At 52.2% G+C, this 25282-nt stretch overlaps 1 protein-coding gene and 1 long non-coding RNA gene across 18 annotated transcripts; one reads left to right on the top strand and one right to left on the bottom strand.

Annotated features, from left to right (window-relative positions):
• The first annotated feature begins 109 nt into the window (after positions 1–109).
• On the top strand, positions 110–24813 carry TBC1D13 (TBC1 domain family member 13). 17 transcript variants are annotated; one of them, NM_001194740.3, is given in 14 exon segments: positions 116–140; positions 180–230; positions 1192–1265; positions 3601–3641; positions 4245–4306; positions 4459–4558; positions 5369–5446; positions 6026–6037; positions 10732–10782; positions 17510–17720; positions 18217–18380; positions 20208–20368; positions 20603–20660; positions 22194–23368. In NM_001194740.3, coding segments are annotated over 13 exon segments (1101 nt in total). In that variant the 5' UTR covers positions 116–140; positions 180–207; the 3' UTR covers positions 22260–23368.
• Positions 15449–16691, bottom strand: LOC144335075 (uncharacterized). Its single transcript, XR_013405515.1, has 3 exons — positions 16561–16691; positions 16276–16330; positions 15449–16045 (listed from the first exon to the last, which is right to left on the bottom strand). It is a non-coding gene; the product is annotated as an uncharacterized LOC144335075 (long non-coding RNA).
• Positions 24814–25282: the final 469 nt, after the last annotated feature.

Here is a 25282-nt window from a genome sequence, read left to right as displayed (position 1 = left end):
CGGTACTGGGTGGAAGCCTGAGAGTAGAGGGGTGGCACGTGACAGGCGGGGCGGGGCCGGGGCGGCGGAACGCGCAGGCTAGTGGCTGCGTTTCCCGCCGGAGGATTTTGCCCAGCGCCCCGCGTCCCTGGGGGGCGGCGGTGGTGGCGGCGCAGGCGGCCGAGGCGCAGGCGGCGGAGGCGGCTGGGGGGTCCGGAAGTCAACACCATGTCAAGTCTGCACAAGAGCCGGTAAGGGGCTACGGGGCCTGACCCGGCTGAGCTCCTCCTGGCCAGGCTGCCCCTTCAGCCCCTCAGAAGGGGGAAGCGCGGGTGGGGCTAGGAATCGGCAGACCTCCCCCCACCCCGGCAGAGGGTCTCGAGCGTCCACCTAACCTCATTGCCTGTGGGCTGCAGGAAGGACAGAGAGGCGGCCCTTCTCCTGCCCCTGGTGTCACTCCTTCTGCCTCCCTCATCCTGGAACCCTGGTTTCCCCCTTCCCCTGAGTCTTCCTCATCCAGACCCCCATGCCCCGCACTCTCCCTTTCCCCCTTTTGAGTCTCCTGCTCCTGTACTCTCTCCAAGTGCACCCTGTCCTCCGTGCTTTTTTCTTAGTAGGATTGCTAGAGAACTTGCATTCTCCAGTCTGGCCCCTCCCCCAGGCCAGATCCTGCAGCATTGGCTGAATTTTGCTCACTCTTCAGTTTTCCTTCAGGACGTGTTTTTTAAACCCTTTGTCCTTGTCTTCTGGCAGGCCCAGAGGTCTTGTAATGGTTGTATTTGTGAGCGTTGTGCATTGTCTGCAGATCAAATTACTCCTGGTTCCTGAGGTCCAAGGAGTTCAGTTGGTGGCTGTGCTGTGGACCCGGCCTGGCCGGCAGGAAGTGCCCAGTAAACGTCAGCTCACTAAATATTAGAATGTTGGAATGTGTCTAATTTTATGGTCCACATTTGGGAACTTCTAGACAAGACTATCTCTCAAGTTTCTTCCCTGGCATTCTGTGTTTCTGGTTGTAGAGGAAGAAGTGAAATATGGTTTTGTTGTTCTCCAAAGCTGTCTCTTGTGAGGACCTTGACTAAGCTGTGTAATTTTTATGTCCTAAAGGGAAGAGAGGCACAGGTTGGAAACTGGCGGTGTGAGGGAGCTGAGGGCTGTGGGTCTCACTGAGCCTATATGAGCGTGCTTCATTTGCCTCCCTGTCTCCCCTTCTAGAATTGCAGATTTCCAGGATGTCCTGAAGGAGCCCTCAATTGCTTTGGAAAAGCTGCGGGAACTCAGCTTTAGTGGTAAGAAGCCATTCTTTATTTTCAGGGTTTCCCTAGAGCAGCCCTGTGGCTAGAATTCCCGGGGAGGTGCTCAAGGCCACACCTGGTCAGCTCTGGGGCCCAGCTGCTGGGGGCTGGGGCCATGGAAGGAAATTACACTTGGGGCCTTCTCCAGATTCTGTAGAGCTGAACAGGCAGTGACTGCCTTGAGCTTAGAGGGGTTTCCCAGAGGGGTAGTGGCCACACTTAGTGTGCCTTGCCCTTAGGCTTTCGACAGGAGGTGCCAGATTCCTGAGAGTAACAGGACAGGACTGAAGACTGGAGAATGAGAATGGGGGGACCCTTTTGAGCCCAGGACAGTCTTTCCTCATTCCTTAGCCAGCTTCCTGTGTTGGTGAATTTGGTTAACTGCAGGGTGGTTTCTGGTTCTCTCCCTAGCTTGGGGTCTAAGCTGCCTGAGGCGGCAGTAAACTTTGGTTAGCTGGTTAGCGGTAAAACAGCCTTGGGACACTGACTTTAAGGAGCCGATCTTGCCTTGTTAGACTTTGCCCCAACCAGCACAAAGATAACTCTCTTTTTGCCTGTTTTAAAAAATATCCCAACGTGTTCTGCATCGCTTCTTGTCACTTTTTTGCCCCTGTAACTTTGCCAGCAAGAACTTCAGGCCGGGCACCGTGGCTCATACTTGTTATCCCAGCACTTTGGGAAGCCGAGGCAGGTGGATCACCTGAGGTCAGGAGTTCGAGAACAGCCTGGCCAACATGGTGAAACTCAGTCTCTACTAAAAATATAAAAAAGTAGGTAGGCATGGTGGCACTTGCTTGTAATCCCAGCTACTTGGGAGGCTGAGGCGGGAGAATCTCTTGAACCTGGGAACTGCAGCAAGCTGAGATTGCACCATTGCACTCTGGCCTGGGTGACAAGAGTGCAACTCCATCTCAAAAAAAAAAAGAACTTCTTATATTGTCCCTGCCATCATCATATAGATTCTGAAGTGGAGGCATTAGCTCATGTTCATGGTACCATGGATACTATAGCAGCAACTGCTCTAGTGAGCTTCCTGATATTATTGGAGGAGAACTTTGTCTTTCTGTTCAGGAGTAAAATACAGGCCCCAAAGGGGAGGCAGTCAGTGTTAGTAGTTAAGAGTTTTACAGTTAAGTTTCCTTCTTAGGACAATTATGCTAATCTTCCCTACTTACTGGGGTTATCATGAGGATTAAATGAAATAATACCTGTAAAGCACAAAATACTTAGCATTCATAGCTTAGTTTATATTCCACAAATACGTATGGAATATCTTCTATGTGCAATGCTGTGTGCTAGACGCTGGGAATAATAGGTGTGGTTTTTGTCTTCTGGGGCTTACCCAGTAGTAGGGGTTACAGACGTTAAGAAAACACACCACTGTTGTGTATATATATAACAGTTCCACTTATGACAGATGCTATGAAATAGTAACAGAGCCATTATTGCTTATAACGGAGGAACTGACCTGAATTGGGATGAGATGGTGGTTGGTAAAGGCTGCTTCTGAGGAAGGAATATCAAGGATGAGAAGGTGTTATCCTCAAAAGAACATTCCAGGCCGGGCATGGTGGCTCACACCTGTAATCTCAGCACTTTGGGAGGCTGAGGCGGGTGGATCACCTGAGGTCAGGAGTTCGAGACCAGCCTGGCCAACATGGTGAAATCCCGTCCCTACTAAATACAAAAATTAGCCAGGAGTGGTGGCTCACATCTGTACTCCTAGCTACTTGCAAGACTGAGGCAGAAGAATCGCTTAAACCGGGGAGGTGGAGGTTGCAGTGAGCAGAAATCATGCCACTGCACTCCAGCCTGGGCAACAGAGCAACACTCTGTCTCAAAAAAAAAAAAAATTTGTATCTTGTCTGGGCCGGGTGTGGTGGCTCACACCTGTAATCCTAACACTTTGGGAGGTCAAGGCGGGCGATCACCTGAGGTCAGGAGTTTAAGCCCAGCCTGGCCAACATGGTAAAAACCTTGTCTCTACTAAAAATACAAAAATTAGCCAGGCATAGTGGTGCGTGTCTGTAATCCCAGCTACCTGGGAGACTGAGGCAGGAGAATCGCTGGAACCCAGGAGGCGGAGGCTGCAGTGAGCCGAGGTTGCGCCACTTCACTCCAGCCTGGGTGATAGAGGGAGACTCCATCTCAAAACAAACAAACAAAGAAAAAAAACCAAACCATCCAGTCTAGTAATCTTTCTTGGGGAAATGATTCTTGAAGAAGGACTTCTTGCCCACTCTACTCCCTGCTAGCTGACTCCAAGGTGAAGGGCTGGGGGTTCTGGGACTGTGGCCTGGGACATGACCTTTGCTTGCTGTGTCCACAGGCATCCCCTGTGAGGGCGGACTGCGGTGCCTCTGCTGGAAGGTGGGTGTGCCTGGGGTGGGGCTTCCGCTCTGCTGAGCGTCCCTGGGTTTTCCTGCATAGGCTGCCCCTACCCCTGGCTTCTTCCTACTGTTCTGCACCTTTCCTTGCTTGTCTGAGGGAACTTTTCTGGGAAGTCCTGGGTTTTCTGTTCCTCTTGGTGTCCTCTGGAATTCCCCTTGGGGATGGGATACTTTGTAATGCCAACAACGAAGACCTCTGCTTCCTGGTCCGTGAAGTACAGTGAAAGTCATGCTTATTGGGACAAAACAAAGGCTGTGCTTTGCCCAAAGCTTCCAGCTCAGGTGGCCATGGAAGCCCAGTGTCCTGGTTTCCAGCCCTTCACAGCACAGGGTCTGGTGATCATGTGGAAGAGTCTGTGTGAGGAAAAGCAGAGGGAAGGGCTGATTTGGGTTAAAGGAGGAGGGAGGCAGTGGGGAGGAAGGGGGAGGCTAGACCTAGCTCATGCTGGCATTCCTGGGTTTCCGCCCATCTTGTCTTCTTGGGACTTTATGAGATGTTTTTCTTGAGGCCTATCAGCCCCGCCTAAAGACTGACGTTGATGCAGGAGGGTCACCAGAGCTTTGCCCCTCTCCCTCTGTGCAGATTCTCTTGAACTACCTTCCCTTGGAGAGAGCCTCATGGACCTCCATCCTGGCCAAACAGAGGTGAGACCCCGTGTAAGGGCAGTGACAGGAGGGCCCTTCCATCTGACGGAGCCGGTGCTGCCGGGGCCGCCCTGCCTCCTGCAGCTGCTGCTTTGGTCTGGGCTCCCTGGGTAGGACTGTTGGGAATCATCCTTCTCGCTTGTCTCCTGCAGGGAGCTGTATGCCCAGTTCCTGAGGGAAATGATCATCCAGCCTGGCATTGCCAAGGCCAACATGGGTGTGTCCAGGGAGGATGTGACTTTTGAGGACCACGTGAGTAGAGGTTGCCAGCAGAGACCCAGGATACAGAATGTGGAGGGGTGGCGGCCTTGGAGCAGGCAAGGCCCCCTGCATGCCAGGGGGTAGGTGCAGTCTGGTGTCAGTCCCCTCTGGACCTCCCAGTTCCTCCTTTCTGTGTTGGGTCGCTAAGCTTGGGGGCCCTGAGCTCAGTAAGACAAATGGTAGTTGGGGTCCAGGGAGCATGGCAAGGGCAGCCCTGCGTCAGGTGCTCTGAGGACATGGTCTATTTCAACCCTCATTCCTGTTGTTTGAAGAAAGTCAGAGCAGGGCGGGAGGGAGGCTAGGCTGCCCTCTGTGGCTTCCAGGAAGCCGTGTTCTCCTCAAATGCTGAGCTCCTCCCTGGGCTTCACAGCACGGGAGAAAGAAATGGATGGGCCCAGGCCCAGACTCACAGATAGGAATTGACGACTCAGAGCATCGATGAATGAGAGCTGAAGAAACCGAATTCATTCATTCAGCAAGCAAACATTTACTGAGCAACTGTTACATGCAAAGTTCTCGAGCTACAGCAATGGACAGAAAAGGAACAGAGTCCCTGCCCAGCAGAGATGTACTCAGAGGAGGCTGCCAGGCTGGGCTTCTGGCTGTGGAGTTCAAACGGATTCAGGAGGCTGTGGGAAGGGCTGTGTTGGCTCCTCTGAGTAGCTTGCAGGTGGTGTCAGGGCCACATCTCAGTGTGTGGTGGGGTTGTTGCAGCAAGGCCACTGTTCAGGTTTCTTGGATAAAATCGGGCCCAGGCGCCTATCTGGGCCTCCGACAGAGCATCTTCATTTCTCCCCACAGCCACTCAACCCCAACCCTGACAGCCGGTGGAACACATACTTCAAGGACAACGAGGTGCTGTTGCAGATCGACAAAGATGTCCGGTAGGCAGGGGGCCTGGGGCCGGGAGCTGGCCCATGGGACTTCTGGGGCTCTCTGCAGCTCTGTCTTTTGCATTTGCAGGCCAGGCCCATGGATGGGGGTTTGCGGAGCTGCTGGTGGATTGTCTCAGCGGTTGGGTCCAGGCCCTGTTGATGATAGGCTGAGAATGAGGCTAGCGAGGGATATTCTGTCCTTGAATGTACCTGGCTGTTCTTATCTGAGCTGGAATTTCATTCGTACCCCAGGCGTTCATGGATTCATCTGACATTCATTCAACAAGTATTGAGCCCCTCTTGTATGCCAGGCTTAGCACTAAGCTCAGGGTTGAGCACTGAATATACTGATGTGTTCCCTCCCCTTAAGGATCTTAGAACCTAGAAAGGAAGATGGCAAGACATTCAGCCCATTAGATCTTAGCAGATGGCATTCGTGGTAAATGCTCTTGAAGGAAAATTTGAGGGGGTTTGGGGAAACCTCACCTGAGAGGCGGTGATTCAGCTGAGATCTGAGGAGCGGGAGGCCTCAGGGGAAGAGTGCAGCAAAGGCCACATTGGGCAAGGAACTGCCCTTGACAAGGTCCAGAGGGCCCGCAGAGCTTGACACATCTGTGGAACAATGCCAAGGCCAGGGGGGCAGATAGGGGCCGGACCTTGGACTTGATTCTAAGAGCATGAGGCAGCCATGCAAAGGTTTTGAGCAAAGGAGTGACAGGGTCAGATACACAGTTTTTAAAATCTTGAGCTACAATGTGTTTGTGCTTTTCCACTTAGTAAAGAAATGTGGAGATGCTGCGGCCCTGTCAGGCTGGGGAGTTTGGCAGCGTGTTGGACTAGGTGAGGAGCTAGAAGGCAGGCCTTGTCCACAGGTGGGTGGAGTGGCTAAGGGCTTGGGTTCTGGAGTCCATTTGCCTGGTTTCCATTCCGCCCTCACAGGTTGTTAGCTGTGTGACCTTGGGCAAGTGACTCACACCCTCTGATCATTACTCTCTTTATTGTGAAGTAGGAGTAAGGTGGTTCAGGCTAAGGGCACAGAACGGGCTGAGTCTCCACAGATACGTGGGACTGTTGTGCTGGTCTTAGCACATACAGAGGCTCTTAGAATGATCAGATCTCCATCAGAGAAGGGTCCTGGGAGCTTATCCTGTTCCTTGTACAACAGCCTGCCTGGGACCCCCGGCACTTGGTCAGACAGGACAAGCCGACACTCTGACCCTCAGTGACCCTTCAGAACCTCCAAGGGGCAGCTCTCAGGTGCCCAAGTCAGTCTGCACCAGCACAGACAGGTGGCCCTCCATTGAGCTCCTTCTCAAGGAATGGCTGAGTACCTGTGTCAGGAGGGGTTTAGGAGTGAGCAGGACTGAAACAGTCTCTGCCTTCCGAGAGCTTCCAGTGTGAGCCTCCAGTGTGAGACGTATACTAAACCTGGAAACAGATACATAATTGCAAATACTGTAATGCTGTGAAGGAGGGAAAAACTGGTGCTTTTAGAGAATCAGAGGGAGGCCTTATTTTCCTTTGAGGGGTCGAGGAAAGCCTTTCCAGAGAGGAGGCTCAGGATGAGATGTGAAAGAGGAGGAGGCAGCAGGGAGGCAGCGGGCTGGGTGGAAGAGTCTGCTGGGCTGAGGCATAGCACATGAAAGTACCCTGTGGCCGGGGAAGAAGGCGCGTGGCAGGATAAAGCAGGGTACTCCTTGCCCTTGCCACCGTGGGTGCTGCTCCTCAGCCCAGGCTCATCTTCAGATGGCCCCATATGACCCCCGCACAGGGCAACTCAGCCAGGCTGCAGGAGAAAGGAGGCACTGCCTCTTGTGCTCTCAGGCTGGGGTTGGTGCAGTGTTTACCCACGAGTTGTTCTGATTGCCATGTTCAAGTCAAGAACCGCTCCGTGACCCAGGGAAATAGGTTCTGTTTTTTTGTTTTGTTTTGTTTTGTTTTTCTTTTTTGAGACAGAGGCTCCCTCTGTCACCCAGGCTGGAGTACAGTGGTGCAATCTCGGCTCACCGCAACCTCTGCCTCCCGGGTTTCAAGCGATTCTCCTGCCTCGGCCTCGCTAGTAGCTGGGATTACAGGCATGTGCCACGATGCCTGGCTAATTTTTGTATTTTTTGGAGAGACGGGGTTTCACCAGTTGGCCAGGCTGGTCTCGAACTCCTGACCTCAAGTGATCCACCCACCTCAGCCTCGCAAACTGCTAGCATTACAGGCGTGAGCCACCACGCCTGGCCAGGTTGTTTTACGTGGGTAGTGATGGTAGCACATCCTTTGGTGCTTCTAGAAGTGGGTTTGCAATGTGCTAAGTATAAGAAGTCTGAAAAAAGTGCGTGTACTGCAGTACATATATTTTAAAAACTTGATCACATTCTAGACACCATCTCCCAACTTGTTTTCCCTGTCACTCTGTCTTGGACGTCTTTCCAGGTCAGCTGTGTAATATTCTGTTGTACAGTGTGTAACTTATGGAACCAAACCTCTTTTGCTACTACAAACCACTCTGTGTTTGTGCGTGTTAGATAATTTTTTTTTTTTTGGAGATAGAGTCTTGCTCTGTTGCCCAGGCTGGACTGGAGTACAGTGGCTCAATCTCAGCTCACTGAAGGCTTGAACTCCCAGACTTAAATGATCCTCCTGCCCTAGCCTCCCGCGTAGCCAGGACTGCAGGCACATGCCACCACACCCAGCTAATTTTTTTCTTTTTTTTTGAGGTACAGTCTTGCTCTGTTGCCCAGGCTGGAGTGCACTGGCATGATCTCGGCTCACTGCATCCTCTGGGTTCCAGTGATTCTCCTCCCTCAGCCTCCTGAGTAGCTGAGATTATAGGTGTGTGCCACCACACCCGACTAATTTTTTGTATTTTTAGTAGAAACGGAGTTTCACCATGTTAGCTAGGATGGTCTCCTTTTTTTTTTTCTTCTTTTTTTTTTTTTTGTGGTGGAGTCTCACTCTGTTGCCCAGGCTGGAGTGCAGTGGCACGAACTCAGCTCACTGCAAGTGCCGCCTCCCAGGTTCACGCCATTCTCCTGCCTCAGCCTCCTAAGTAGCTGGGACTACAGGCACCCACCACCACGCCCGGCTAATTTTTTGTATTTTTATTAGAGACGAGGTTTCACCATGTTAGCCAGGATGTTCTCGATCTCTGGACCTCATGATCCGCCTGCCTCGGCCTCCCAAAGTGCTGGGATTACAGGTGTGAGCCACTGCTCCTGGCCCCAACTAATTTTTTATAGAGATGGGGTCTCCTTTTGTTTCCCAGGCTGGTCTTGAACTCCTGGGCTTAAGTGATCCCTCCTGCCTTAGCCTCCTAAAGTGCAGAGATTATAGTCGTCAGCCACTGTGCCTGACCTAGATAAATTTTTTTACATGGAAAGATGTTTGGAGTTTAAAACAGGAGTTAGGTTGTATGACCATAATGACACTTTTAAAAAAAAGTATGGGCCGGGCGCGGTGGCTCAAGCCTATAATCCCAGCACTTTGGGAGGCCGAGGCGGGTGGATCACGAGGTCAGGAGATCGAGACTATCCTGGCTAACATGGTAAAACCCCGTCTCTACTAAAAATACAAAAAAAAAAACTAGCCGGGCGTGGTGGCGGGCGCCTGTAGTCTCAGCTACTTGGGAGGCTGAGGCGGGAGAATGGCGTGAACCCGGGAGGCGGAGCTTGCAGTGAGCCGAGATCACGCCACTGCACTCCAGCCTGGGAGACACAGCGAGACTCCGTCTCAAAAAAAAAAAAAAAAATAAATAAATAAATTAAAAAAATTTAAAAAAGTATGTATCTATTTGCAAATACACATAAAATGTGGGTATGTATACATATACAATGACTACTGCTCTTTTAAAAAAATACTGTTTTTTTTTTTGTTGTTTTTTTCTTTTGTTTTTTTTTTTTTGAGACGGAGTCTCGCTCTGTCGCCCAGGCTGGAGTGCAGTGGCCGGATCTCAGCTCACTGCAAGCTCCGCCTCCCGGGTTCGGGCCATTCTCCTGTCTCAGCCTCCTGAGTAGCTGGGACTACAGGCGCCCGCCACCTCGCCCGGCTAGTTTTTTGTATTTTTTCGTAGAGACGGGGTTTCACCGTGTTAGCCAGGATGGTCTCGATCTCCTGATGTAGTGATCCGCCCGTCTCGGCCTCCCAAAGTGCTGGGATTACAGGCTTGAGCCACCGCGCCCGGCCAAAAAAATACTGTTTTTAAAATGAAATGTTGTAATTGTTGTTGTTGTTATTTTTTTGAGGCGGAGTCTCATTCTGTTGCCTAGGTTGGAGTGCAGTGGCGCCATCTTGGCTCACTGCAATCTCCTCTTCCCAGGCTCAAGCAATTCCTGCCTCAGCCTCCCTAGTAGCTGGGATTACAGGCACCTGCCACTGCGCCTGGCTAATTTTTTTTTTTTTTGAGATGGAGTTTCACTCTTCTTGCCCAAACTGGAGTGCAACGGCACGATCTCGGCTCACTGCAACCTCCGCCTCCCAGGTTCAAGTGATTCTCCTGCCTCAGCCTCCCAAGTAGCTGGGATTACAGGCATGTGCCACCACGCCTGGGTAAAATTTTGTATTTTTTTAAGTAGAAACGGGTTTCTCCATGTTGGTCAGTCTGGTCTCAAACTCCCGACCTCAGGTGATCCACCCGCCTTAGCCTCCCAAAGTGCTGGGATTACAGGCGTGAGCCACTGTGCCCAGCCAATTTTTGTATTTTTAATAGAGACAAGATTTACCATGTTGGCCGGACTGATCTCGAACTCCTGACCTCTAGTGATTCAAAATGTTGTAATTAAAAACAAACAATGCTGGCTGGGTACGGTGGCTCATGCCTATAATCCCAGCACTTTGGGAGGCCGAGGCGGGCGGATCACGAGATCAGGAGATCAAGACCATCCTGGCCAACACGGTGAAACCTCCTCTCTACTAAAAATACAAAAAATTAGCCGGGCGTGGTGGCGGGCGCCTATAGTCCCAGCTACGCGGGAGGCTGAGGCAGGAGAATGGCGTGAACCCGGGAGGCAGAACTTGCAGTAAGCAGAGATTGCTCCACTGCACTCCAGCCTGGGCGACAGTGAGAGACTCCGTCTCAAAAAAATAAACAATGCTTTTGGGGAGTCTTGGGGTCTCCTGGCAGCAGGATGCAGATGGGATGGCGAAAACCTCCACCCCCAGTAACAAGATTCTTTCCTGTTCCCTCTTGACAGGAGGTTGTGCCCAGACATTTCCTTCTTCCAGAGGGCCACTGAGTACCCTTGCCTCCTCATCCTGGACCCCCAGAATGAGTTTGAAACCCTTCGTAAGAGAGTGGAACAGACTACACTGAAATCTCAGACAGTGGCCCGGAACCGGAGTGGGGTCACAAATGTGAGTGCCAGCCTGGGATCCCCAGGGACTCCCCCAACAGTCTTTTCTTTCCTTTTTCTCTTCAACTCCTGGCCACAAGGTGTCGGGCCATGACCATCTGCTTGATAGTTACTCAGAGCAATCCTGATGCTGCCAGATCCTGGGGCGCTTTCTGAAAGTTGGGTGACAGAGGTTCGCTGTGTCCCAGCTGGGTGTAATGGCTGCTGGGAAGGGCCCTGCGTCACAGTGAGTGAATGAGCCAGGCTTCTAATCTTTTTTTTTTTTTTTTTTTTTTTTTTTTTGAGACGGAGTCTCGCTCTGTCGCCCAGGCTGGAGTGCAGTGGCCGGATCTCAGCTCACTGCAAGCTCCGCCTCCCGGGTTCACGCCATTCTCCGGCCTCAGCCTCCCGAGTAGCTGGGACTACAGGCGCCCGCCACCTCGCCCGGCTAGTTTTTTGTATTTCTTAATAGAGACGGGGTTTCACCGTGTTAGCCAGGATGGTTTCGATCTCCTGACCTCGTGATCCGCCCGTCTCGGCCTCCCAAAGTGCTGGGATTACAGGCTTGAGCCACCGCGCCCGGCCAAGCTTCTAATCTTATAATGGGGTCATTACAAATGTGAGAAAGTGTGATAGGGCTGGGCACAGTGGTTCACGCCTGTAATCCCAGCACTTTGGGAGGCTGAGGCAGGAGGATTGCTTGAGCCCAGGAGTTCAAGACCAGCCTGGGCAACATGGTGAAACCCCATCTCTACAAAAAATAGAAAAATTAGCTGGGCATGGTGATGCGTGCCTATAGTCCCAGCTACTCAGGAGGCTGAGGTAGGAGGATGGTTTGAGCCTGGGAGGCAGAGGTTGCAGTGAGCCTGCATCACACCACTGCCCTCCAGCCTGGGTGACAGAGCCCAACCCTGTCTGAAAAAAATAAAAATTAAGAAAACGGCCAGCACAATGGCCCATGCCTGTAATCCCAGCACTCTGGGAGACCAAGGCAGGCAGATCACTTTAGGTCAGGAGTTTGAGACCAGCCTGACCAACCCAGGGATTTAACCCCATCTGTACTGAAAATACAAAAATTTGGCCCTGGCCAGGCATGGTGGCTCATGCCTGTAATCCCAGCACTTTGGGAGGCCGAGGCGGGTGGATCACCTGAGGTCAGGAGTTCGAGACCAGCCTGGCCAACATGGTGAAACCTTGTCTCTACTAAAAATACAAAAATTAGCGGGGCATGGTGGTGGGTGCCTGTAATCACAGCTACCCGGGAGGCTTAGGCAGTAGAATTGCTTGAACCCAGCAGGTGGAGGTTGCAGTGAGTCTAGATTGCACCACTGCACTCCAGCTTGGGTGACAAAACGAGACCCTGTCTCAAAAAAAAAGAAGAGCGCATTCCAGGTGGAGAGGAGGGCATAGGCCGAAGTGCTCAGCAGGAGAGAGCATGGTGTGTTCCAGGGCAGGGAGGCCAGGGTGGCTAGAAGCAGAGAGTGAAGGAAGAGGTTGGTGCTGGTGAGGCCATGTGGGGCCGTTGTCATGAGGGGTAGGGAGAATCCTTTACAGCACTGTAAGCAGGGCAGTGACGTGATTCACGTCTGCTTGCGTCAGAAATGCTTTAGGCACTGTGGAGATGTAGGAGTGGTGCTAGAGAGGCTACCTGGAAGACCACTGCAGTTGTCTAGGCAAGAGGTGGTGGGGGCAGGGATGCAGCAGAGTTAGATCTGAGAGACTCAGGGGTGGAACTGATAGAACCCCCAACTTTTAATAGATTCCTGTCACTCTGAGAAACTGCTTGTAGTCAAGCAAGTATATTACCTTATTCCTTAATTTACACCCCCTACTTTGGTATCTGGAATAGTGGCTAGTTGCCCTAAACTTTCACTGTCTTCCTTCAATGGAAAAAGCCTTCTCTATAGCCTCCAACAAGCTAGGGCAGATACTACTGCAAAAGTTTTTCTCCCCTGGGGAATGACTTTGTTTTTTGTTTGTTTGTTTTATTTTTTAAAATAGAGACAGAGTCTTGCTATGTCACCCAGACTGTCTTGAATTCCTGAGCTCAAGCGATCCTCCTATCTGGGCCTCCTAGAGTGCCAGGATAACAGGCGTGAGCCACCACACCCAGCTGGGAATGACTTTGATCGGAGCTCTGACGGGCAGGGGCAGATATGGCCAATCCGGGGTTGCAGGTGCCTACGAGAGTTGGGTGTCCAGCAGAACTGCTGTGCAGTGCAGATTGCGTGGCGAGATAACCAGGAGGCTGGCTTCGTTGGCGGCACTCTTGACTGCTGATTTCCTGACTGAAGGGCAGGGAGGGGACTGGCTCCTGTCATTCCTTTCACTGTAGTAACTGGGTATAAGGAGCACTTACCTAGTTTAACTTTTGGTACTGGTAGCAGAGAACCCACCAGAAACTTCATCTCTAAGCCTCTGGGTTCATGATTGGGCAGTTTGAGTTAAAGTTGACCATCTGTGTGACTCTGGGCAAGTCATACCAGGTTCACATCCTGGCCTTTGTTTCCTCAGCCGTCAACTGGGCATAGTCATTTCTGCCCTCCCTGAGTTGCCAAGAGGATGAAATGAGGTCATGGCTGTGCAGATTCTTCAAAAGCAGAAAGCCCTGGGCATCCTCAGGAGGCAGCCTGCCCTCAAGCCCTGGACCTTAGGTTTGGGAGTCAGCCAGTTCAGGGTCAAGTCCTGATGCCACCACCTAATGTTAGACATTTAAGGAGCAGTCTGACATTTCTGAGCCTCAGTTTCCTCATCTTGAAAATAATGTTGAGAGAATATTTTAGATTGTTCAGTGGATTAAATGGAGGAATACCCGTACAGCACTGTCTGCCGCATAAAAAGCTCTTGGTAAATGTGACTGATGTGTGTCTCTGTGTGTGAACATCCCTGCACGTGTATGCATACATATGTATGTATATGTTATGGGAGAGTTTAATGTCTCCAGGACCGTACGCTTCCAGGATGGCTTCATCCACTGTCACTGCCTGGGTTCTCTCAGATGGGTCACTCACCTCTGGGGCTTCCGACCGATCAGGTCTAGGGCAGGGCCCAGGCACGTGAATCTTTACAAAGTTCCCAAGGGATCCTGACAGGCAGCTGGTGTTGGGGACCCGTGCTCATTGCATGAGTCTTCAGTAGGGATCATCATCTCTTTATCTTCCAACCTTTTTTTTGAGACAGTCTTGCTCTTTCGCCCAGGCTGGAGTGCAGTGGCACAGTCTTGGCGCTCTACAACCTCCGCCTCCTGGGTTCAAGCAATTCTCATGCCTTAGCCTCCTGAACAGCTGGGATCATAGGCATGTTGCACCACGCCTGGCTAATTTTTTTTTGTTGTTTGTTTGTTTTTGTTTTGTTTTCTTTTTCTTTTTTTTGAGACGTAGTCTCACTGTGTCGCCCAGGCTGGAGTGCAGTGGCCGCATCTCAGCTCACTGCAAGCTCCGCCTCCCGGGTTTACGCCATTCTCCTGCCTCAGCCTCCCGAGTAGCTGGGACTACAGGCGCCCGCCACCTCGCCCGGCTAGTTTTTTGTATTTTTCAGTAGAGACGGGGTTTCACCGTATTAGCCAGGATGGTCTCGATCGCCTGACCTTGTGATCCGCCCGTCTCAGCCTCCCAAAATGCTGGGATTACAGGCTTGAGCCACTGCGCCCGGCCTGTTTTTTTGTTTTTTGTTTTTGTTGTTGTTGAGACAGAGTCTCGCTTTGTCACCCAGACTGGAGTGCAATGGCCGGATCTCAGCTCACTGCAAGCTCCGCCTCCCAGGTTCACGCCATTCTCCTGCCTCAGCCTCCCGAGTAGCTGGGACTACAGACGCCCGCCACCTCGCCCGGCTAGGTTTTTGTATTTTTTAGTAGAGACGGGGTTTCACCGTGTTAGCCAGGATGGTCTCGATCTCCTGACCTTGTGATCCGCCCGTCTCGGCCTCCCAAAGTGCTGGGATTACAGGCTTGAGCCACCGCGCCCGGCCTGTTTTTTTTTTAAGAAGGAGTCTTGCTCTGTCGCCCAGGCTGGAGTGCAGTGGCGCGATCTTGGCTCACTGCAAGCTCCACCTCCCGGGTTCATGCCATTCTCCAGCCTCAGCCTCCCAAGTAGCTGGGACTACAGGTGCCCACCACCATGCTTGGCTAATTTTTTATGTATTTTTTAGTAGAGACGGGGTTTCACCATGTTAGCCAGGATGGTCTTGATCCCTTGACCTTGTGATCAGCCTGCCTTGGCCTCCCAAAGTGCTGGGATTACAGGCGTTAGCCATCGCGCCTGGCCTAATTTTTGTATTTTTAGTAGAGATTTTTGGCCAGGGTGGTCTCGAACTCCTGACCTCAAGTTATCCTCCCGCCTTAGTTTCCCAAAGTGCTGGGATTACAGGTGTGAGCCACTGTGTCTGGCCTCCAACCTTTTCTTATGAAAATTTTCAAACATTCCGGAAAGTTGAAAGGAGAGTACACTGGATAACTATCTGTATATTTTCCATCTAAATGCAACACTTGTTAACATTTTTCACATTGCTTTATTCGTGTGTGTATTATATATAGAGAAAGAGTAAGTTGCAGATGTCTGACCTTTTACCACCAAGCACTTCAGCAGGATCTCCTGAGAATAAGGGCATTCATTGTTGGCCAGGCACGGTGGCTCACACCTGTAATCCCAGCACTTTGGGAGGCCAAGGCAGGCGGATCACCTGAGGTCAGGAGTTCGAGATCAGCCTGACCAACATGGCAGAATCTGCCCCCCCAACTTAAAAAAAAAAAAAAAAAGCCGGATGTGGTGGTGGTCACCTGTAATCCAAGCTACTTGGGAGGCTGAGGTGGGAGAATAATTTGAACCCAGGAGGCAGAGTTGCAGTGAGCCAAGATCACTCCATTACACTCTAGCCTGGGTGACAGAGCAAGACTCCATGTCAAAAAAAGAAGAAGGGCATTCTCCTACTTACCATTAGCACATCTGGGAAGATTAACCATGAGTCCATAATATCACCTGTGAACGATTGAGATGTCCTCAGTTGTGCCAGTGGTATCTTTGGATATTCTCTTTCTTTGGTCTCTTGATTTGGACTAGGCCTCCCCTCCCCAACTCCATCACCTTAACAGCTGACTTTTTGAAAAGTCTTGGCCAGGCCAGGCATGGTGGCTCATGCCTGTAATCCTAGCACTTTGGGTGGATCACGAGGTCAGGAGTTCAAGACCATCCTGGCCAACATGGTGAAACCCTGTCTCTACTAAAAATACAAAAAATTAGCTGGGCATGGTGGCGGGTGCCTGTCATCCCAGCTACTCGGCAGGAGAATCACTTCAACCCAGGAGGTGGAGGTTGCAGTGAGCCGAGATCGTACCATTGCACTCTAGCCTGGGCGACAGAGCAAGACTCTGTCTGGGGGGCAGAAAAAAGAAGAAAAGTCTTGGCCAGTTGTCTGTTTTTGACATATTTAAAGTTTTTGGTATTTTTTTTGTTTTGTTTTTTGAGACAGAGTTTCACTCCTGTTGCCCAGGCTGGAGTGCAATGGTGCAATCTTGGCTCACCACAACCTCTGCCTCCTGGGGACAAGCGCTTCTCCTGCCTCAGCCTCCCGAGTAGCTGGGATTACAGGCATGTGCCACCACACCCGGCTAATTTTTTTGTATTTTTAATAGAGACAAGATTTCTCGGCCGGGCGCGGTGGCTCAAGCCTGTAATCCCAGCACTTTGGGAGGCCGAGGCGGGCGGATCACAAGGTCAGGAGATCGAGACCACAGTGAAACCCCCTCTCTACTAAAAATACAAAAAATTAGCCGGGCTCGGTGGCGGGCGCCTGTAGTCCCAGCTACTCAGGAGGCTGAGGCAGGAGAATGGCGGGAACCCGGGAGGCGGAGCTTGCAGTGAGCCGAGATCGCGCCACTGCACTCCAGCCTGGGCAACAGCGTGAGACTCCGTCTCAAAAAGAAAAAAAAAAAAAAAAGATTTCTCCACATTGGTCAGGCTGATTTCGAACTCCTGACCTCAGGTGATCCGCCCGCCTTGGCCTCCCAAAGCGCTGGGATTACAGGCATGAACCACCATGCCTGGCCCTAAAGTTTTTGTTTTAAATTGAAGTGTAACTTACGTGCAATTACGTGTACAATTAGAAAATGTTTTTCTTGTGTGTGTACCTGTGTAAGTGCCAGTCAGTCAAGATAAAGAACGTGTCCACATCCAGAAAGTTCCTGCATGCCCCTTCCCAGTTAGTACTTCTCACTGCTCTGACTTTTACCACCATAAGTTAGGTTTTAGGACCGTCGTTGTGAGACAGTGTCTTGCTGTCACCCAGGTTGGAGTACAGCGGTGTGATCATAGCTCACTGCAGCCTCAGCCTCCTGGGCTCAAGTGATCCTCTTGCCCTAGCCTCCCAAGTAACTGGAAACACAGGTGCATGCCATCATACCTGGCTAATATTTACATTTTTTTTGTAGAGACGGGATCTCCCTATGTTGTCCAGGCTGGTCTCGAACTCTTAGGCTCAAGTGATCCTCCTGCCTTGGCCTCCAAAAGTGCTGGGATTACAGGCTTGAGCTATTGTGGCCAGCCCATGTTGTCTCTTTTTGTTTTTGTTTTTTTCTCCTGAGACAGGGTCTTGCTCTGTCACCCAGGCTGGAATGCAATGGTATAATCACAGCTCACTGCAGCCCCAACCGCTGGGGCTCAACTCTCACCTCAGCCTCTCAAAGTGCTGGGATTGCAGGCATGAGCCACCCACCCTGGCATTGTCTTTCTTGATGGGGTCCTCCTTTTCTCCTCCAGATGAGCTCCCCACAAAAGAACTCTGTGCCATCATCCCTAAATGAGTATGAAGTGCTGCCCAATGGTTGTGAGGCCCACTGGGAGGTGGTGGAGCGGATCCTGTTCATCTATGCCAAGCTCAACCCTGGCATCGCTTACGTGCAAGGCATGAATGAAATCGTGGGGCCCCTCTACTACACCTTTGCCACCGACCCCAACAGTGAGTGGAAAGGTAAGAAGGCTCTTGGTGCTCACATCAGTCCTTGCTGGCCCGTGTCAGGCTGTGCAGCTCACTTTCCCTCTCGGGCCTCTCTTCTCCCTCTGCCGGTTGAGGAGTTGGCCTGGATCATCTCTGAGATCCTTTGCAGCTGTGATCTTCTAGAATGTTGGATGTTGACTGATCTCTTGATATTTGTAATTTAATTTCTGGTAGAGAAGGTAGATATATAGGAAGCCGAATTAGAAGATTTAAATAATAGTTTTTAAGTTGTCATCAGGAGAGTGTGTAATAAATTGCTAAGTGAATGTACAGTGCTGCCAGACGTGAGAAGAAAGAGGCGATGTCTTTAACCTGGGGGTGGAGGGGGTCAAGGACAGAGGAAGGACTGAGCCCCACCACGAGGACGGGGCAACTCAGTGGGGCTCAGAGCGGGGCAGATGTCTGGTAGGTAAGAGGTGGGATGGGCCTGGAGTGCGCCACTTCTGCCCCCATCCTGCGTCTCTCCCAGAGCACGCCGAGGCAGACACTTTTTTCTGCTTCACCAACCTCATGGCCGAGATCCGGGACAACTTCATCAAGAGCCTAGATGACTCGCAGTGTGGCATCACCTACAAGATGGAGAAGGTTTACTCCACCTTGAAGGATAAGGATGTGGAGCTCTACCTGAAACTGGTGAGGACCCCAGGAACAGAGGGATGGAAAGGGACAGGAGGCAGAGAGTTGCTGCGCCAGCCCAGGGCGAGGTCTGGCGGTCGGACGTGGCGGCTGCTGGTGCTGCCCGGGACACTGACCCATGTGCTGAGGCAGCTGATGGCCAGAGCCCAGCAAGCTGGGAGGGAAAAGGAAAGTTGAGAATGGTGCCCACTGTGTGCCAGGCATACTGCAGGGCATTTATTATGAACTTACTTGGTTAAGCTATTAGTAGTCTTCTGAGGTAAGTGTTAACTTCATTTTTTAAAATTAATATAATTTTAAAAATTGTACTGGCATTCCGTGTTTATTTCATAAAACAAAAGGAATTTATTTACATATAAACAAAAAGTTTCATGAAAAATAAAATACATATCTAAGCTTATCTTTTTTTTTTTTTTTTTTTTTTGAGACAGAGTCTCGCTCTGTCGCCCGGGCTGGAGTGCAGTGGCCGGATCTCAGCTCACTGCAAGCTCTGCCTCCCGGGTTTACGCCATTCTCCTGCCTCAGCCTCCCGAGTAGCTGGAACTATAGGTACCGCCACTGCGCCCAGCTAATTTTTTGCATTTTTAGTAGAGACAGGGTTTCACTGTTTTAGCCAGGATGGTCTCGATCTCCTGACCTCGTGATCCACCCACCTTGGCCTCCCAAAGTATTGGGATTGCAGGCATGAGCCACCGCGCCCAGCCCTTTTTTTTCTTTTGTTTTGAGATGGACTCTCACTCTGTCAGAGGGCAGATTGGAGTGCAATGCTGCAATCTCAGCTCACTGCAACCTCCGCCTCCCAGGTTCAAGCAATTCTCGTGCCTCAGCCTCCCTAATAGCTGGGATTACAGACATGCATTACCATGCCCGGCTCGTTTTTGTATTTTTAGTAGAGATGGGATTTCACCATGTTGGCCAGGCTGGTCTCGAACTCCTGACCTCAAGTGATCCGCCTACCTTGGTCTCCCAAAATGCTGGTATTACAGGTGTGAGCCACTGTGCCTGGCTGGCCAGGAATAATCATCTCTTTTTAAACAAATATGGGTTGAGTGTGATGGCTCACAGTTGTAATCCTAGCACTTTGGGAGACTGAGGCAGGAGGATCGCTTGACCCCAGAGGCTGAGACCATCCTGAGCAACATAGTGAAGCTTTGTCTCTACAAAAAATTTAAAAACTAATTAGCCAGGCATGGTGGCACAGGCCTGTAGTTTCAGCTACTCAGGAGGCCGAGGGAGGAGCTCTCAAGGTCAAGGCTACAATGAGCCTTGATTGTGCCGCTGCACTTCATCCTAGGCAATATAGCGAGACCTCATCTCTGGAAAAAAAAAAAAAAAAGGAAGTATGCTTTTGCTGTTTTGTAGCACGCTTTTTCAGTTAATATTCACTGTGGCTGACCAGAAGGCTCATCTGTAGTGGGAATAATTGCCTGTGGAATTGTTCTGTGGATTAAATGAGTGAGAGGACATAGTTAATATGCTGAGCATAGCCCAGGCTTATAGTAAGTGCCCTGTGATGGTCACTCAGCACATCCACAAACCCAAGGCTATCATCTGCAAAGTGTGTGAAAGAGTTTGAGCCATCATTTATAAATCTGGAGAGCTTATTACATAAAGGTTTGGGTTTCCAGCTTCTCTTAAAAAAATAGGAAGATCTGAGGATGTTGGCTGGCAGCAAACAGGCTCTGCCCCTTTTCCAAGCGAGGCTATCTGGCAGCCTGGTGCCAGCCCTGGTGCTCTGAATTCATTTCTGACCCACTGCGTGGTGCTCCATGGCCAGCAGCCAACATGGAGTCCCGCTCCCCACCCCCTACGCTGTCTCCCCAGCAAGAGCAGAACATCAAGCCCCAGTTCTTCGCCTTCCGCTGGCTGACACTGCTGCTGTCCCAGGAGTTCTTGCTGCCTGATGTCATCCGCATCTGGGACTCCCTCTTCGCCGATGACAACCGCTTTGACTTCCTCCTCCTCGTCTGCTGCGCCATGCTCATGTGAGTGCGGGCATGAGCTGGCATCAGCTCACCAGGGCGGTCCTTGGAGAAGCCAGACGGGAGGACCCTCCGCCCCGAAGGGTGGGCAGGGCTGCTCTCTCATGGCTGGAGTGGGCTTCTGGAGTCCTTGGGACGGCCCCAAACCAAACTCGAGGTGGGTGGGGAGGGAGTAGCAGGCAGGGCCTGCGCTCAGAGCATCCCAGGTCCCAGCGCTTTTGCTGCTGCTTTTCATAGGCTGATCCGGGAGCAGTTGCTGGAAGGGGACTTCACTGTGAACATGCGGCTGCTGCAGGTAATGGGAGTTGGGGGCAGGCCCAGCCACTGCCATGAGGCCGGCACTTGCCAGGCACCTGCCCACGCCAGCCACTGTGACAGACTGGGCAGGGGCAGTGAAGCGTAGCAGGGATCAGAGTCCAGACCCCTGAGGGAGATCTGGTTTGGATCTGGGTTTGAATCCTGGTTCTGCCATTGACCTGGAATGTTGGGTGGCCTTGAGCAAGTGATCTGGCCTTCAAACCATGTATTCTACATAGGTGTTCACACCTGGGACACCGCAGGTGCCCAGAATGTGGCTGCGCTTGCTGGTGGCCATGCTCAGGCCAGGGGAAGGAGGTTGGGGTGTAGAGATTAAGAACATGGGCTCACCGGGCGCGGTGGCTCATGCCTATAATCCCAGCACTTTGGGAGACTGGGGTGGGTGGATCACCTGAGGTCAGGAGTTCGAGACCAGCCTGGCCAACATGGCGAAACCCCGTCTCTCTACTAAAAATACAGAAATTAGCTGGACGTGGTGGCGGGTGCCTGTAATTTCCAGCTACTTGGGAGGCTGAGGTAGGAGAATTGCTTTAACCCGAGAGGTGGAGGTTGCAGTGAGCCGAGATCACGCCACTGCACTGCAGCCTGGGTGACAGAGCAAGACTCTGTCTCAAAAAAAAAAGAAGATGGGCTCAAGGGCCTACAGCTTTAGGTCCACAGTTTTGCTCTGCTGTGCTCATCATGTGACCCAAGCCAAGTTACCGCATCTCTGGGTCTCAGCTTCTTCACCAGCACCTGGCCTTAGTGTGGGTTTGGTTTGTTGTTGTTTTTTTTTTTTTTTTTTTTTTTTGAGACGGAGTCTCGCTCTGGAGTGGCACAATCTCAGCTCACTGGAGTGGCACAATCTCAGCTCACTGCAACCTCCACCTCCCAGGTTCAAGCGATTCTCCTGCCTCAGCCTCCTGAGTAGCTGGGATTACAGGCATGCGTCACCAAGCCCGGCTAGTTTTTTTTGTATTTTTTAGTAGTGATGGGGTTTCTCCACATTGGTCAGGCTGGTCTCAAACACCCAACCTCAGGTGATCCACCCGCCTCGGCCTCCCAAAGTGCTGGGATTACAGGCGTGAGCCACCAAGCCCAGCCTAGAGTTGGTTTTCCATAACTTCATGGACTAGATCTGGAAAATGAGCAGAATCACAGTAGCCACTCACAGCATTGTTGGGACTTTGAGCTGATGCTCAGACACTGGCCCAGTGCCACTGACTCCACATGAGGGAGCTCGGGTTCAGTGGCAGAAGTGGGAGAGCTGAGGCAGCATGGTCTGGTCCTGAGGAAAGGGCCGCGAGAGCCTGGGGGTGGTTGTGTGTGGATCGGTTGAGTTGGTGCTGCATGGTGTAGCGTCACCTGCATGCAGGGCTCTGGGGATTGGGGAGTGTGGAATGCCTGGTAGTCCGTGCTCCTGCCCCTGAGGCCCAGGATCCAGCATGGCAGCGGGTCCCAGCAGGGAGGGTGTCTGTGTGGCAGGGGTGAGGTAGCTTCAGAGGCAACTGTTGGCCTTTCCTGTGCCCAGGACTACCCCATCACAGATGTCTGCCAGATCCTGCAGAAAGCCAAGGAGCTCCAAGACTCAAAGTAACCCGCGGCAAGAGGCCCATGTTCGGGAGAGAAGCCACCCGACCCTGTGCCCTGGCTCACGGGACACACAGAAACCTGTAGGAACCCAGCCTGAGGGGAAACCGCAGGGTTGGCCCGAGTCCCAGGCAGTGCCCGCTGGGGACACACTGTGCTGTGCTCCTTCTTCTGCCACCACGCCCAGCTCCCCGCCTGCCCTGCACCCTGCCCTCTTTGCCCAGGATACTGAGCAGGGCCGAAGCTCGGGAAGTTGTCCTTCCCGGGCCAGGGCCATTTCCGGCACTGGGAGGCTCCCAGGGGCCCCCTCCCTGCCTCGGCTCTGCTGCCCCAGCCTCGGTTCCTGCTTCTGGTCTTTTCCTGGGCTCCGGTCAGGGGAGGTGCTTGGCCAGTGGGCCAGAAACCGCTTCTGAGTGGGGTGCTTCACAGGGAAGGCAACACTGAAAGCAGAGGCCTGCCATCTCTCTCACCCACAGATGTCTGTCTGTAGTCGGTTGGTGTGGACGTGGGCCCAAGTCCCCAGGCGTCTCCTCCCCGCGTATGTGTGTGTGAGGGGGTGAGGGTCTCTCAGGCCTCCAGGTCTCCCAGCCCCTCCTTCTCTGTCTCTACCTCTCTGCCTGTCTCCTTCCGCCTCCTTCCCAGAGTGGGACTATGTCTTGCTCCATGTTTCCTCTGTCCATTACTCTCCCTGCCCTTCTCTGTTGGGGTGCCTTATCCTGAGCCGCCTCCTCTCCCTGCTTCCCTCTGCTCCCCTGAACCTGGGAGACAGATGAGAAGACTGGCTCAGCAAGGCCCCTGGAGGTCAAGCTTGGCCTTTGCCTCCTGTTCCCATCCCCCAGCCCCAGGCTCCTGGGTCCCCCCGACTGCGAGGGAGCCCTCCGTGCCTCACTTAGAGGGTTCTGAACCCGTTCCCTACACAGAAATCTTGGAAACCAAATGCTGCTGAGTAAGAACGAAGCTTTGAGCTTCCTGCCCCTGTGCTCTGCCCAGGGAGGGAGAAGGAAGAGGGGGAGCTGGTTTTTCTGGAGGTTCTCCCAGAGGCCCTCCTGTCCCAAAAGAAAAGGACCTTGATTCTGAGCCCAGGGTCGGAACCTGTTGCTTCAGAAGAGTTGTCATTTCCTCAGCTTCCAGGTCCCAACCCAGGGTGGGTGAGTCCCACAAAGGACAAGTGGGGCCTGAGGAAGCTTCTCTGGGGCCGGGGTAGCTGCGCTTAAAGGCCTTGGGTCCTGCCAGTACCAGGAGGGCTATGTCTGTGCTTCTGTGTATCCCTCCACCCTCTGCGGACTGAGGGAGGTGCAGGGCCTTCTCTGACCCCTGCCTGAGCTGTTCCCAGGGCTGGGGCAGGTATACCCTGAGCAGGGGCAGCTGGCCGCTCCCAGTTCTCACCAAGTCACCTCCCTCCTTGTACAAGGTTTGCATCCGGAAGCCAGGTGCCATAGTGAGTACCCTTGTCCTCCAGACTGGCTGGCAGGAGTCAGGCCCCAGCAGCCCTCCTGCCCCCAAAGCCTTCCGAGTCTGGTGGGCAGGACTTCTCGCTGCCCTCCCAAGCCTGGCTGTGGGCCAGAAACGGCTTCCCCAGGTGGCTCTTCTACCAGGCTTTTCCTTGGATGCCACCTGGATTTCTGCACCTGCGCAGTATTTGGGAGACTTTGACTATTTATTCAGACTCCTGGCTATGTATTGCACATTGGTGAGTGCTCTGGGGATGAGGCGTGGGTGTAGGAAGGTAGAAAGGAGTTGGAGACAAGATCCTCTTCATTTTCCAAGATCAAAGTCAGCCTCTTCTCCCCATGCTTCTAGGACCTGCCTGATTTTCCAGCAGGTCCTGGCTGGGTGGGCTCTTGAGTTCTGTACTGGAATTGAGTGTAAAGGTGGGAAGAGAACTGGGCTGACTCCAGGACCTCCAGGATGAGGCAGAGACATGATGCTTCCTGCCGGCCTGGGCCACCCTCTCTCCAGTACTTGTCAGCTGGTGGTTCAGCCCCTCCTCCAACCCCTTCACAACCTTGGGCCACTGCCTGGGACCCAGCAGACATTGCCCAGGACTCCTAGTGCACTCACTCTTGTCTGCGCCCGCCTTCCTCCTGGGACCACACTACTTCACTGCCCAGGACTCCTAATGCACTCGCTCTTGTCTGCGCCCGCCTTGCTCCTGGGACCACACTACTTGAATCACCGTCTGATTTGCTTCGCTGGCAGAGTTGGGTCAAGTGCCCTCTCCTTTGCCTTGAGATGAAGGTCAAGAGCACAGGGACCAGGCCTTGGTTAGGCTGAGCTCCCAGCAGGATACCGCCTGCAGAAAGGACCTGCCCTGACAGTGACCCTTCCCCAGATTCTCAAGCAGATGCCCAAGGGAGGTTCCCACAGAACCAGAGTGCCTGAGGCTTCCTGCTTGAGAACCTGCCCCCTGGATCTTGGACACTTACAGATTGAGCTGTATGAATTCAGTGGGTCTCACTCCAGAGGGTCAGAACGTTTGCTTTAGTTTTTTATCTGTTTTGTTCCTTGAGTCAGTGCTGTTGATGACGAGTTGTCTTGAATAAATCATGTGTTCTTTGCAATGGGCATTGGTGCTGTGATGAGCTGAAACTTTGGAGACCTCAGAACAGGGAAAAATGTTTGAACAGGGATGGAGTTCAGAGTCTCTTAGAGTGGCCCTTCTTAAAAAAGGTCCAGGAAATCCTGGGAAGTGCCTGTTTGATTCTTCCAGTTCAGCCTCAGCAGTCTGCAGCTAGGGGAGGAGGGAATGATACTGGGGAAGGAGGTTCTGCATACATGATTACTTTTATTTTTTAGATTTAAAAAAACTTAGACCATCCCATTATATGTGGAAAAAGCATTTGACAAAATTCAACAGCTTTTCCTTATTTTTTATTTTATTTTATTTTGTTTTGAGACGGGGTCTTGCTGTGTTGCCCAGGCCAGAGTGCAATGGCATGATCTCCATTCACTGCAACCTCTGCCACCTGAGTTCAAGCGATTCTCCTTCTGCAGCTTCCCAAATAGTTGGGATTACAGGCGCCCGCCACC

The sequence above is a fragment of the Macaca mulatta genome, chromosome 15, assembly GCF_049350105.2.
Source record: "Macaca mulatta isolate MMU2019108-1 chromosome 15, T2T-MMU8v2.0, whole genome shotgun sequence".
In the NCBI taxonomy this organism is placed as follows: domain Eukaryota; kingdom Metazoa; phylum Chordata; class Mammalia; order Primates; family Cercopithecidae; genus Macaca; species Macaca mulatta.
The sequence above is the reverse complement of the archived record's forward strand: the minus strand, read 5'-3'. Positions and strand labels throughout refer to the sequence as shown.